This window comes from Squalius cephalus (assembly GCF_949319135.1).
Source record: "Squalius cephalus genome assembly, chromosome: 7".
NCBI classification, from domain to species: domain Eukaryota; kingdom Metazoa; phylum Chordata; class Actinopteri; order Cypriniformes; family Leuciscidae; genus Squalius; species Squalius cephalus.
In genome coordinates this window covers 12343759-12357207 of record NC_137128.1, presented here as the reverse complement: position 1 = coordinate 12357207, position 13449 = coordinate 12343759, and the positions used below count along the sequence as shown (strand labels likewise).

General features: G+C 42.8%; 1 protein-coding gene across 1 annotated transcript; it reads left to right on the top strand.

Annotated features, from left to right (window-relative positions):
- Positions 1-11280: 11280 nt before the first annotated feature.
- LOC307162270 (zinc finger BED domain-containing protein 4-like) lies at positions 11281-12239 on the top strand. Its single transcript, XM_079877482.1, has 3 exons — positions 11281-11558; positions 11691-11910; positions 12016-12239. The coding sequence occupies exons 1-3, from the start codon at positions 11328-11330 to the stop codon at positions 12180-12182; spliced, it is 618 nt and encodes a 205-aa protein (XP_079733608.1). The 5' UTR covers positions 11281-11327; the 3' UTR covers positions 12183-12239.
- Positions 12240-13449: the final 1210 nt, after the last annotated feature.

Genomic DNA, 13449 nt, shown 5'->3' with positions numbered 1-13449 from the left:
GCTCTACTTTATTTAAAGCGGACGGAGTGCAAGAACTGACGAGCCTAAACTTAAGAAATAACCGTCATTTTTACACGTCTGTTAAAAAATTACACTGTAAACATCAGTTACAGCTTTAACTTATTTTTAACTTGGCAAATAACCAAGGTATAAGCGGGATAATCCACGGCTAGCCATGCATTAAAGAATTTTAATGCACTTCGTAGAGGCAACCACCCTCCGCTTCGCGTCGGGTGGTTCTTCGCCTCTACGTTGTGCATTAAAATTCTTTAATGCATGGCTAGCCGTGGATTATCCCTTACATATATCATTTTACAAAACTGTTTAGCGCATGTGCTCCCGTGAGCACTATTTCAGTCACAACCTCTCAATCAGAGGAGGACGGCGGCGCTGAAACCATCAACTGTCTGTGCTGTTCTCTTCCTTCATAACTCGTAGGATATATTAGATGTATTTATGTAAATAGTTGTGCAACTGCGCACACTTTGTTTTTAAAGGGGTCATATAATGGTACATGCAATTTTACAAGTTGATTGTACTGAAATGTGTGTTGGCAGTGCCTGTACACAACCATCATAAAATAATAAAAATCCATCAGGTGGTTTTTTTAAAATCTCCTTATATATTTTACCTTCTCTGAAATCAAGTCACTAAAGTGACTTGAAGTGACGTCACAAAATCGACGCCCCTCCCACGATTGTTGATTGACACAGCGTTTCAACACAGACCCGCCCTCGCTCGTGAGTGAGCTGTCAATCATAGTCATTGTTGAAACGTTGGAGCACTGTCTATGAGGAGAATGGCGTCTAAGCGATTGTGGTGTTCTGTTCTTGGGTGTAATAACGAACACAGCAGTAATTGTTATGTTCCTAAATCTGAACCGCTGAAGACACAGTGGCTGAGTTTTGTTTTTGAAGGGAATATTCCCAAAGCTTTGACGCGGGGATTCCCTCGTGGGGATTCCCCACGATCAACCATCATTTCACACCAGACTGCTTTAATGATGCTGCTTTGCTTTGACTTGTGAAAGTGAACACTGCATGTATGTAAAAATATTACACCATGAGTTATTAATCACATTTTCCCCCAGTGCACTTCATTGTAATGACAGTGTTTTCCTCTTTTGTGCAGTTTTATACAATACACCAACACTTTTACCTGTTCCCAAGCAAGTAGTTGCTGAAGCATGTGCAGTAAGTGCAGTTCTAACCTTTTACATCAAAGGGAAGAAAGTGCAACACTTTGTAATGCCAATTATTTGTTTCCATTGCACAGGACAGTGGAGAAACCCTCTCAGATGACTGTCCTTTGGAGAAAGTATCTGCAAGTGCATAAATAACTTTACTTGATTTACACTTGTGTACCAACTGGCTATTCTGATCTAACTGCATTTATTCACAGTTGTTGCTGCTACGGCTGCTGACGCTGTGCTCATGTACATACTGATATATGATCACTGCTGTTATGCTGCCCTGTATCCTTCAGTGCAACTGGCTATTCTGATCTAACTGCGTCTATTCACAGTGTTACGACCCGTGAGGTCTGTGTGCGTGTTTTGTGTGTTGCTGTGGGTGTTTTCTGTCTCTCTTCTGCAGGTGTCTTGAATCTGGTGCGGTGAGAATCCCGCAGCTGAAGCGGATCAGTGGCAATTAGTGGGTTGTATAAGTTTAGCCAGTGAAGTGCTCTCGACTCTTTCACTTTTCCTGGGCGGCTCGCGTCAGACTGTGTGAACTCCTGTGTGAACTCCTGTGTGGATTACTGTGTGGATTACTGTGTGGTTTGTAGCGCGATCTGCTGGGTGCTGATTTTAGCTTCTCTGTCAAGTGACTCTGTGGAGACAGCTGTCGGATCGGGATTCCCAATCAGCTGGGTGTCGGCGTGGTGAGCGGCGGGCAATCTCTGCGTGCGTTTCAGTAACGCGGTGGGAGCCGTGGAGACTGTATATTGTGTTGCACTTTTTGAGTATTATTTTCTTGTAGTTTACTTTACATAAGGCTGAAATAAATAAATACATGAACTTGACACATGTTTTGAGTCATCCTTGGTTTTTTCCACTCTGGGTATATCTGTTTGTTAGTCCCACACCCCTAGACAAGCCGGGGACGTAACAAAGTGGGGGCTCATCCGGGATATTTTTGGAAAACCAGGATACTTGATTCATGTTTCATGTTGTATGTATGGTGATTTAGCTTCATATTATATTTGTGACTATTTTTGTGTGTTGTTTGGTAAATCATTGATGTTACCCCGAGTGAATTTCCACTTGAACTGCTTCCTCAGCTTAGCACAGGGTAGTGTCCAGCTGGGCTGAAACAGCCTTTCCATCGGGCACTAGTTTATTATTTTACCTTTTTTGTTTTTGGACGTAAATCCTGGGCGGAGACTATGTTTCTCCAAAGGGGGCTGGCGTTTCAGGGTTTCGACCGCTGATGTACTGCCTGTAAGTCGCCTAGAGCCCGGCATGCTTCTGAAGATAGATAGGTAAGTTTGGTGAGGCAGGTGCTGAGGAGCTTTGTTCTGTGGAGGGAGGCGGTTTGCCTGTGAGAGGGGTTAATATCAATCATTGGATTAGCTTATTTTAGGTGTTTTTGTCATGGCAGGTTTTGACTTTAATGCTTTTGTGTTCAGTCCAGATTTGAACCAGTTAGATAAATGTAAGAAAACTGAACTCCATGACATTGCAGACCATTATGATATTTCTGTGTCCACTTCCCTAGGGAAAGCTGAACTTAAAGCGGTGGTTTTAAATGGACTTATCAGTAAAGGGGTTATCACATTACCGGTAATTATGAGCAATCCTGACCCAGAGCAGAGTGTGTGGGGGGGACCAACTTGGTAATGGGACCCCTGCTGGTCAATGGGGGGGTACAGATAGGGAAGCCTGTAACAATGCCCCATTTTGTGCCATTCTCAGTTGAGTCATCTCCTGGCTCTAAGCAGGATAGCCGTTTAAAAGTTTGTTTATTGCGGCTTCAGATAGAGAAGGAAGAGAGGGAGAGAGATTTCCAACTCCGTCGAGAGCTGGAATTAAAGAAATTAGAAGCAGATACAACACTTAAAATGAGACAACTGGAATTGCAGACAAATATTGACGCTGCTCGCCCCGATACTTCTGCTAGCGTGTTGTCTTCACAGTCTGCCAGTGGGTATGATGTGAGCAAATATATTTCCCTGGTGCCTATTTTTCGTGACCGGGTTAAGAGTGTTATTATGAGAGCTTATGTGTAAGTGCCGGAAGCATACCAACAGCGTTTTCGTGGCCTACGGAAAGCTCACGATCAAACATTTACAGATTTTGCTCGTGAAAAGGGAATCCTCTTTGATAGATGGTGTATGGCATGTAAAGCAGATGATGTGGCCTCTGTACATGAGCTGATCTTACTTGAGGATTTTAAGAACTGCTTGCCAGAACGTACTGCTGTATATCTGGGTGAAAAAAAGATTGTTTCCCTACAGCAGGCAGCCATATTCGCAGACGAGTTTGCGCTTCTGCATAAGGCCACCTTTATTAATCGTGATGCTCCTTCACAAGTAGGTTTTCAAAAAAGTGAATAGCTGGTTCATAAGCCCCTTGACAGTCGTCCCAGTGTAATTTCCATTCAAAAGGCAGACAGAGTATGTTTTTTGTCGTAAGGCGGGACATCTAATTGCTGAGTGTAGAGCTTGGAAGGGTCAGCAACCCAGTCCAAATCAAAAACACCAGCATTGTAGACTGCATAAAAAAAAAAAATCAAGTTGTAGGTTGTGTTTGAATAATTACGTATCTTATTTAGCTGAAGTAAATTAAACGCAATCCTCACGTATCCTCGCTCGATGAAGAATGAGACAGGCCAACGTTTAATGTCAACATTGTGACTACGCTGTAACAACCTTCATGACACAACGTAGTCATAGCAACCTTTTGGCCATGTTGTTAAAACGTTGTTAGAAGGTTGGGTTCGTTGCGCCAACGTTCTGTGTTTGCTGGGCCATTCATTTTGGCGTCACTTTGACAGCGAATAACTTTACATCTGAGGCGTTTAAAGACTCCATTTGTCCATTATTTATTTCTAAAGAAACACGAAAATGTATAAAAGGCTCCATGACCTTGTATCTTACGTTATGGCCCCGTAGAAGCAGTTTTTGTAAAAATAGGCTAACGATTGCGTCATAACCACGCGACTTTCTGTCGCACAGTAGAGAGATTACCGTATGGAGAAGCTCGCGGGCAATCGGGGGGACGTGGAGGCAAAATGACAAAATAATTAATCAGAATACTTAGCAAAAGTTTCTCCTGCTCCTAGCTCATGGACACCTCCTACTCACACTCTCCGTCTCTGCAAGTTTCGGAAGGGAATGATTCAGACTTCTCTTGGCACAGCTACTAGAAGACAGACAGGTTGCTCACGTCACATCTACGTCGTCAAGCTCAGTTTGAGTCTGCGCAGTACGGTCAGCCATCAGGAAGTGAGTGCTTCTAATTGACTTCACTTTTCTCTGTTGAATCCAATGGGGTCGCTGTGTCCATTTCTTTTACAGTCTATGGCTGTAATGTATAAAGACGTTTAGTTTATTTTAGTGGTGGGCCGTTATCGGCGTTAACGTGCTGCGTTAACACGAGACACTTATCGCGCGATAAAAAAAAATATCGCCGTTAATCTATTCTCAAAGTTGGGTGGGAGCTGGCTCTATACTACACAAGCTATTATGACGCAATCTACCCGCGGCCGCGAGGTACACCCGGCTGCAACGCATCATATTCGTCGTCATCTTAAGTAAACTGCTGAAAGTGAAAGCTGGTGAAAAAGATCCGTGCAACATCCATTATTTGGACTTGGTTCGGATTTAAGCCATCCGACGAGCAGCAGCAAACTATAGACAGAGTGTGTGGGGTCACAGTTCGGTAAGTTAACACACGACTAATCCGTTCTACCACCTCAAATTCAAAACGAAACATGATATCACTGAATACCAGCGCGCGCGTATTATTCCCAATATATCTTAGTGGTGTAGCCACTGATCTATATAATGACATTATGACATATACACATAATGACATGTCATTCTATATAGATCAGTGGGTGTAGCACATAATCTCTGTCTGCGCCCGATTTTAAGAATCGTTGTTGTGTTTCTTTTTAACTGAAAAGACATCAGTTAGACAATATTCTAATTTTAAATTTGGGGTTTCATAAGCTCCAAGCCATAATAAACATTAGACCTACTTAAGTCTCTGCAGCTAGTGTACTTAAATTTTATTTATCTGCAAAATTATGTTGTATACTTACAGTTTTGCATCCCATCCCTAATTGATAGCCTATAGTAGTTGATAATAACATAGGCCTACCTAATGTTGCCTACGGACGGTAACAGTACAGTAGTAACCTTTTACAGTCTATGAGTAGAACAGCTTTCTCAAGCAGTTTGTGATGCATTTTGGAAACAGGAGATGAGCCCCTGGTCTAATGCGCCACCTGGCTTGAGAAACCCGTTCTCCAAGACTTACTTTTATAGTCATTATTTGGGTAGCGCACACATTCTGAATGCCTTCGGCAGAATTCAAATGAGCCATTTTAATCTAGATTAATCTAGATTAAAAAAATTAATCTATGCCCACCTCTAGTTTATTTACATTGTTGATTCTGTGTTGAACGCAGGGAGGAAATCCTCGATACACGAGTGTGAGCACGTCCGTGATTAATGTGGCTAGTGTCGAGTGATGAATGCCGTGTTTAGCCTATAGCAACGAGCTGTATCACCCAGTCTATTCCACCCTTGGATTATGGCAGAGGTGTGTGTGTGTGTGTGTGTGTGTGTGTGTGTGTGTGTGTGTGTGTGTGTGTCAGATTGTTAGGATTGTTTCATTGATAAACGTTTATGTATAATTATTTGGTTATCTAACAATTGTGTATTTTGAATGTTTATGACTCTGTATGGGATTTGCGTCATAAGTAGTTTATTTGTATTTGTATTTCAGATTTGAATATGGTTTGTTTGGTATTTATGTTATGTTTTGTTTTGTTTTTATTTGGCAGATCTTTCTTTGTGGAATTCTATGCATGTGGACCTCTGACGTATAGGCCCTGCTGTTTTGCTTATCATTTATTTTTGTTATGCAAATCTTAAGTTTATGGTTATACTGATTTTTCTGTTTTGAATTGATTTCTTGTTTATGTCTGTAATTGATTTTACTATTTGAGTTTGGTTTAGACCAACCGCTGAGGTTTATGTGATGTGTAAAGGGGAGTTTTAATTCATATCTTCTGTGTTTTAGGAGCCAGCCTGTGTGGAAGTACTTTCCTCTGGGGTCATCTGGGCCTTTCCTCCCTTCACTGCATGTGGCGTGAGATTTCCTGCACTGCATGGGTATTGATTTGGGCGTGTAGAGTGGTTTGTATTATTCACTACACTTCTCTTTAGAAGTGGTTGGTTAATGATCTTGAGAACTGTGCCCGTGTGGTGTGTGCTCTTAGGGCTGCGGGTCCGTGGCCCAGTGACTCTTTCTCTTCTTTCCACAGGCTTGGTCACTCCTGTCTTAAGACTGGTGGGTTGTGATTTTAATAATTGACCTAATGTCTATATTTATTAAATTGTGATCCCTCTTTTACAGTATTCTAGCCTAGAAATCTAGACGCACCCTAGTGGCAGCAAAATTTATTTTGCAGACAGGGTAGTCTAGCAACTCTCCGTTGACTTTCGAGCTGGAAAAACCAAACTCTAGTCAGGCCAATCACATCGTGTATAGAGTCGGTGGGCGGGTTTTACATAATGACGACAGAGTTGTGACTGTTCCACGTGAATTACCTGCTACTTGAAAACAAAAAAGAGCTGCTGCTGGCGAACAGCGGTCTTTCAAAACGGCTTTGTCCGTGACTCTGGAGGACTTGGAGTTAAGCTTTTCTTTGAGAAAAGAACAAAGAACGGCACTTAAGTCATCCTTAAAACAGGAAGATGAGTTCTTAGTTTTGGCGGCCAGATACAGCAAAAGTTTAATCTATCAACTAGCTCCGCTGTTGCGAAAATGCTCTGGTTGGTTGTAGTGCTGTCCCAGGGAAAGGAAGTGCCCTGTTTTTAGAGGTACTGTGGGAATCGGAATAGCCGAATGGTTAGATGAGGTCCGCACAAGTGTGCGGGCCCGGGGTTTAACATCTGTTGATCAAGCTTACTTTATTTATGATCATTTGGAGGGGGAAGCCAAAAATGAAATCAAATATAGGTCTCGAGCAGAGAGGGAGGATCCAGAAAAGATTCTTTCTACCCTCCAAGAAATGTATGGGTGTCCTCAGTCTTATGTTGCATTACAAGAGAAATTCTTTTCCCGTAAACAACTTGAGGGTGAATCATTACAGGAGTATTCTCATGCTCTGTTTAGGCTATAAATGAGGTGTTGGAAAGTGCCCCCGATGCAATGCCTAACTCTGCCATATTGTTGAGAGATCAGTTTGTTGAACATGTTACTAACCCAGCCCTTCGAAGGGCACTGAAACAAATTATCCGAGCCCATCCAAGCCATACACTTTTAGATATTCTTAAAGAGGCTATTCGATGGGAGTGGGAGGGGTTGTCTGTAGAGGGGCGGGCACAGAGTTATTCTGTGCCTTCATTGTGTGCTACGTATGTATCCACTACATCAAACACTTCTAGAACAGGTAATTGTTCTGCTGAAATAGCTGAAATAAAAGCACTGTTGAAACGACAACAAGAACAGTTAAATGAGCTTGGGGAACAGCTTTCCCATTTACACAATCCTCCTAAACTGCCCCCTGTACATCGTAATCAAGTTGTGTGTAGGCGTTGTCAACAGCCTGGCCATTTTGCTAGCCACTGTGATAATGAACGTGTTGAACCTCGATCACAGTCTCATTTCAGACGGGGGGTGGGATCCCAGCAGCTGTCGGAAAACTAACTCCTGAGTCGTTCTAAGTAATTCTAATGAGGTAAGCCCCCTCAGTGTGCCGAAATTAGTGGGGCCGTGCCCGTCAGTTATGGTGCTCATGGGGGTTAGGGTATCGTGCCTTTTGGATACTGGATCAATGGTGTCCACAGTATCAGTTTTTTTCCCCCCAAAATTTTAGTGAACAACTTCATTTGTGTAATTGGTTACAACTCAAAGCAGCTAATGGGCTTGATATACCATATTTTGGGTATGCGGAGGTGAATGTAGAGGTGTTCGGAAAAGTTATTCCGAATAAGGGGATTCTCGTGGTAAAAGACACCCCTAGTTTGTGGTCAAAGACAAATATTCCAGGTGTTCTTGGAGTGAATATTATCAGTGAGTGTTATGACTTGTTGTTCAGCCAGCATGGTGTTTCTCTTTTCAGCCTCTCATGTGTCCAGCAGGCCCCTAAGGAGTGACAACAGGCTCTCCAGTTTTGTCATAATACTCCCTCGTCAGTTAGGTCCAGTACCGGGATTGCAAGAGTTGGGGGTAGGCACCCTGTCCACTTACCAGGGGGCGCCATGAAATTAGTGGCGGCTACCTGCTCTCATCACCTTATTAACCAGTCTAAGACTGTTGTTTTTGAGCCATTTTCTAATGTTGTGCTTCCTGCTGGAGTGCTAGTAATCCCTGCAGTAGTGCAGCTTTTTAAAGGTACAGCTTATGTTCCTGTGATTAATGTTGGCAGTATTGATGCTAGCGTTCCTTCGCGCAGCGCCTTAGGGATGTTAAAGCCAGCACAAATAGTTAGCTTACCTGCAGGAGTTGAGGGGCTTCCGTTTTCACTGGGGGCGGGGGAAGTTCAGGCAACAGTTAGTATGCAACAAGTGCAAGCTGGTAAAATACAACAGTTGATACAGTCAGTTGACTTGTCCGCCCTCTCTGAGTCAGAGCAGAGTAAAGTTATTTGTCTATTGACAAAGTATCAGTCAGTGTTTGCTACCCATGAGGGAGATTTAGGTTGTACTACCCTTATTAGTCATGAAATCCCCTTAGCTGATGAGGTACCTGTACAACAAAGGTATAGGCGCATTCCACCTGCTGAATATGATGCTGTAAAGGCACATATAAATCAACTTTTAGAAAGTCAGGTAATAAGGGAGAGTTCCAGCCTCTATACATCCCCAATAGTTTTAGTGAAGAAAAAAGATGGTGCTTTGCGTTTATGTGTGGATTATCGCCAGCTTAATCGCAAAACTCGGAGAGATGCTTTTCCCCTCCCTCGAATTGAGGAGTCCATTGACGCCCTTTCAGGTGCCCGCTGGTTTTCAACTTTAGACCTGGCAAGCGGTTACAATCAGGTGCCTGTTGAAGAGAAGGATAAATGTAAGACTGCTTTTTGTACCCCTTTTGGGCTTTTCGAATTTAATCGTTTGCCCTTTGCCCTTTGTAATGTAGAGACCTGCGCGGGACGGATTTTTGCTCCGGCAAGATTTTGTCCCGCTCCCGGAAAAATATATTTTATTTTCTCCCGCTCCCGCCCGCAACAATCAAGTTTCGTCCCGCTCCCGCCCGCAAAATCCCGCGGGTAAACGTATAAGTAGTTATTTTTTTTAAATACATTGCATATTCTACATCTTTTAGTGCACTTGAAACTTTCGACTGACTTGCCGTAAACGTCAGGGAAGTTTGGCCTTTCAAAACGGTGCACACATGACGCTTCAGACCTGAAGTTCCAGACTTGTGAGTATTTTGCTGCATTTGTCACAGCTCGCAAAAGGAAGGTGCTTTCCATCGCTGTCGCATACTAAAACATTTCCAAATATCAGATTTTCCTTTGTTTGGTTTTGTAGTTTTGCATGTTCCTTTCTTTAATAACAAACTAATATCTGTAACACTAAACGATCCACCTGAGTAATGCGGTGCAAGGCTTGGCTGTTCCGCGCCTCTGAACCACGCGAGAGTTAGCTTCCGACCTTGCGCCTGTAAATCGTTTTTATTTTAGTTATCCTTGTTGCTTGTACATTAGATAAATAATGGTTTATTTGTTTCTAGTTATTTTATTTTGTTAGATATTTCCCGCAAATAATTTTATTTTCCCGCAACCCGCACACAATAATATCTTGCCGCCCGCACCCGCATTCACCCATCAAATATTGTCCCGCGCCGCACTCGGCTGCGCTGGGTCCCGCGGGTCCCAGGTCTCTAATGTAATGCACCAAGTACATTTCAACGACTCATGGAGCGCATGTTTGGGTCTCAGCACTTCCAAACTCTGTTGCTTTACCTCGACGATGTTATTGTCTTTTCCTGCTCTATAGATCAACATTTGGACCGTTTGGAAAATGTTCTGAGTCGGCTGCATCAAGAAGGTCTTAAGGTGTAGTTGGAGAAGTGCTGTTTTTTCAAGACTGAGGTGAAGTATCTGGGACATGTGATATCCAATCAGGGGGTTTCTACTAGGGATGTCCAGATCCGATCTCGTGATCGGAAATCGGGCCCGATCACGTGGTTTCAGACTCGATCGGAATCGGACGTTACCTCCCGATCAGGACTCGGATAAGTTATATATATAAATAATAAATATATATTCTCATTAGTGTTTAACACATCTATAGTTATGCGGTGGCACAGAGTTAGACCCTTTTAACTCCACACCGAAACAGCAACGCGTGCGGCATGACATCATTTTGTTGCAGAGACACTATTGGTTAAATGCCGGCAAAGTAGAGCACGGAAGCAGCTTGAAGCAGAAAGCGCGAGAATGTCTGCGGTCTGGAGCTATTATAAAGTTGACGACAATAACATTGCCATAGCAAACTGTCAGATATGTAAACTTGGGATTGCAAGAGGTGGAAAGGACAAGGCTACATTTAACACAACAAACCTGATACGGCACCTCAAAAACAAACACCCGACACAATACAGCGAGTTTACCCAGACAACACAGCCGAAGACGAGTCAGCTCACGCTGCAGGAGAGTTTGAAGAGGAGAGAAAAAATGCCCCGTGACAGCGCGAAGGCGCAGGACATCACAGCCAAGATAGCACAAATGATCGCAATGAGTGACCTGCCATTCGCCTTTGTAGAGAACCCTGGATTTCTTATGCTTATGGAGCACGTAGAACCTCGATTTGAAATGCCTTCTCGCCACTATTTCACAGAGAAAGCTCTGCCAGCCCTTTATAAGAAGATTTCTGACAAACTACTTGTCCTGTTATCAGATGTACCTTATGTTTCGTTCACCACAGACATCTGGAGTTCGTCTGTAGCTCCCATGTCTCTACTAAGCCTTACCGCACAATGGATTGACTCAAGTTTTGTTTTACGCCATGCGACCCTACATGTCCAGGAATTTCGCGGATCGCACACCGCAGAGCGCATCCAGCAATCGATGGAAAATATGCTAAACAACTGGGGAATTGAAAAGCAACGGGTCCACGTAATTTTGCGTGATAACGCGGCAAATATGAAGAAAGCTATGAGGGATATGGGGGTGCCGAGTGTGGGCTGTGTCGCCCATTCCTTTCAACTCTGTGTGCATGAGGGCCTGCTGTCTCAGCGCAGTGTGACAGAGACCCTGGCCAACGCAAGGAAGATTGTAGGCCATTTTAAACACTCCCCGTTGGCCTACTCTCGACTAGAAGACATACAGATTGACCTAAATATGGATATCAAGCGCCTACAGCAGGATGTACAGGTAACATTCTTTATTGTATTTCTATTTTATTATTATTTTCCATACACTTGATTTAGTAAGCCACTAATACTTTATGTGCTCTGCACCTAATTTGCACAACAAATAAAGTGAATCATGTTATCTTATGTGCAGACACGATGGAACAGCAGCCTCTACATGCTGCAGAGCCTACTGCAACAAAAACGTGCTCTTAGTGTCTTTGCAGCTGAGCGCACTCTACCAGCAACACTGACAGCTCACCAGTGGGAGCTGATGAATAAGACTGCTGATGTGCTATCCCCCTTTGAAGAGCTGACCAGGGATGTGAGCAGGGAGACTGCAACTGCAGCTGATGTGATCCCTGCCATAACAGGTAATTTGTATTTTTATGTATAACTTTATACTGTAACATTTATTGATGTTGTTTGAAACCAACTATAATCCCATGCATTCATTAAGTCATTCATTCACTCATTAGTCCTCAGACGTGTTCTGTCTCGGGAGGATGATGATGACCAGGGAATAAAAACAATGAAGAGGACTCTGCTGGAGGCAGTGGAGAAGCGCTTTGCTGATGTTGAAACTGAGCCACTCTTCTACATTGCCACTCTTCTAGATCCCAGATACAAAGATGGGCAAGTATAGTAAAATTAAAATGCACCTTTTGTACATCATGTTTATATAAAGTCAAGTCATCACCAGACACCAGTATTAAGCCAATTTATTTTTTACTTCCTTTTTAATTTAGTTTTGGGTAATTTAGTTCTAAGGTTAGATTTTTTTTTTTATTGTTTATTAATTGAGTACATGTGTAGGCAGTTGCCTAACTGAAGAGCTGTGCTATGTGGTGTCTCTTCTTGTCTTATTGTTTTGAATTGTGTTACTTTTATCTGTTTCTAGCTTTTTCACAATGCCAGCCAACCTGTTGCTTGCAAAGGAACACCTTATCCAGGAGGTGGCAAAGATAGAGGGGAGGAGGGCTGTCAGTGCAGTGCCAGAGGAAAATGAGGCTGCAGCAGAACCAGTGAGCAAGGCACCACGTCATGAAGCATGTAGCAGCCTGGACATCGCCTTTGAGGAAATCTTACAAGAGAGGCAGTCACAGGGACGGTCCGTGAGTACCACATCAGCAGAAACTCAAGTGCAGACCTACCTCTCAGAAAAAAACACCCCTAAGAAAAGCGACCCACTTCAGTACTGGAAAGAACATGCTAATCAGTTTCCCTCTATGGCTGCTATTGCAACCCAGTATCTCAGTGCCCCCTGCAGCTCTGTGGACAGTGAGAGACTTTTTAGTGCTGTTGCAAATGTCCTTGATGAGAACAGAAACAGGCTCAAACCTGACAAGGTAGAGATGTTAGTTTTCATTAAGAAAAACATACATTTCCTTCTGTGAAACCTACTACTGTGATGACAGTAAGAGTTAGGAGTGCAGTTCCTAAAAGCACTTTACTAGCTTTGCAAACACTGTGGCACTTTTATTTGTTTACATGCCTGCAGGGTATTTTAAGTTGAGGTTCTATTTGTTTTTATATTAGACTTTTGTTTATATTTACTGTTGCACCAAAGTCCAAAAGTGAAGAATTTATGTTATTTATTACTTGATTGTTCAAGCTACCTCACAGAAGTGCTCTGTTTGTTAACAAAGTTGTTGAATGTTAAAATAAGATTAATTAAATAAAAAAAATAAGGAAAGGAACATCTTGGATCTGTTTTTTCGTTGTTCTTTTTTTTTTTTTTATGTATTATAGAAGTATCGGATCGGGACTCGGTATCGGCAGATACTCAAAATCAAATGACTCGGACTCGGACTCGAGGGCAAAAAAACCTGATCGGGACATCCCTAGTTTCTACTGACATTGTAAAGATCGCTGTTGTAGCCAATTGGCTCCGACCAATGGATGTAGCAGCA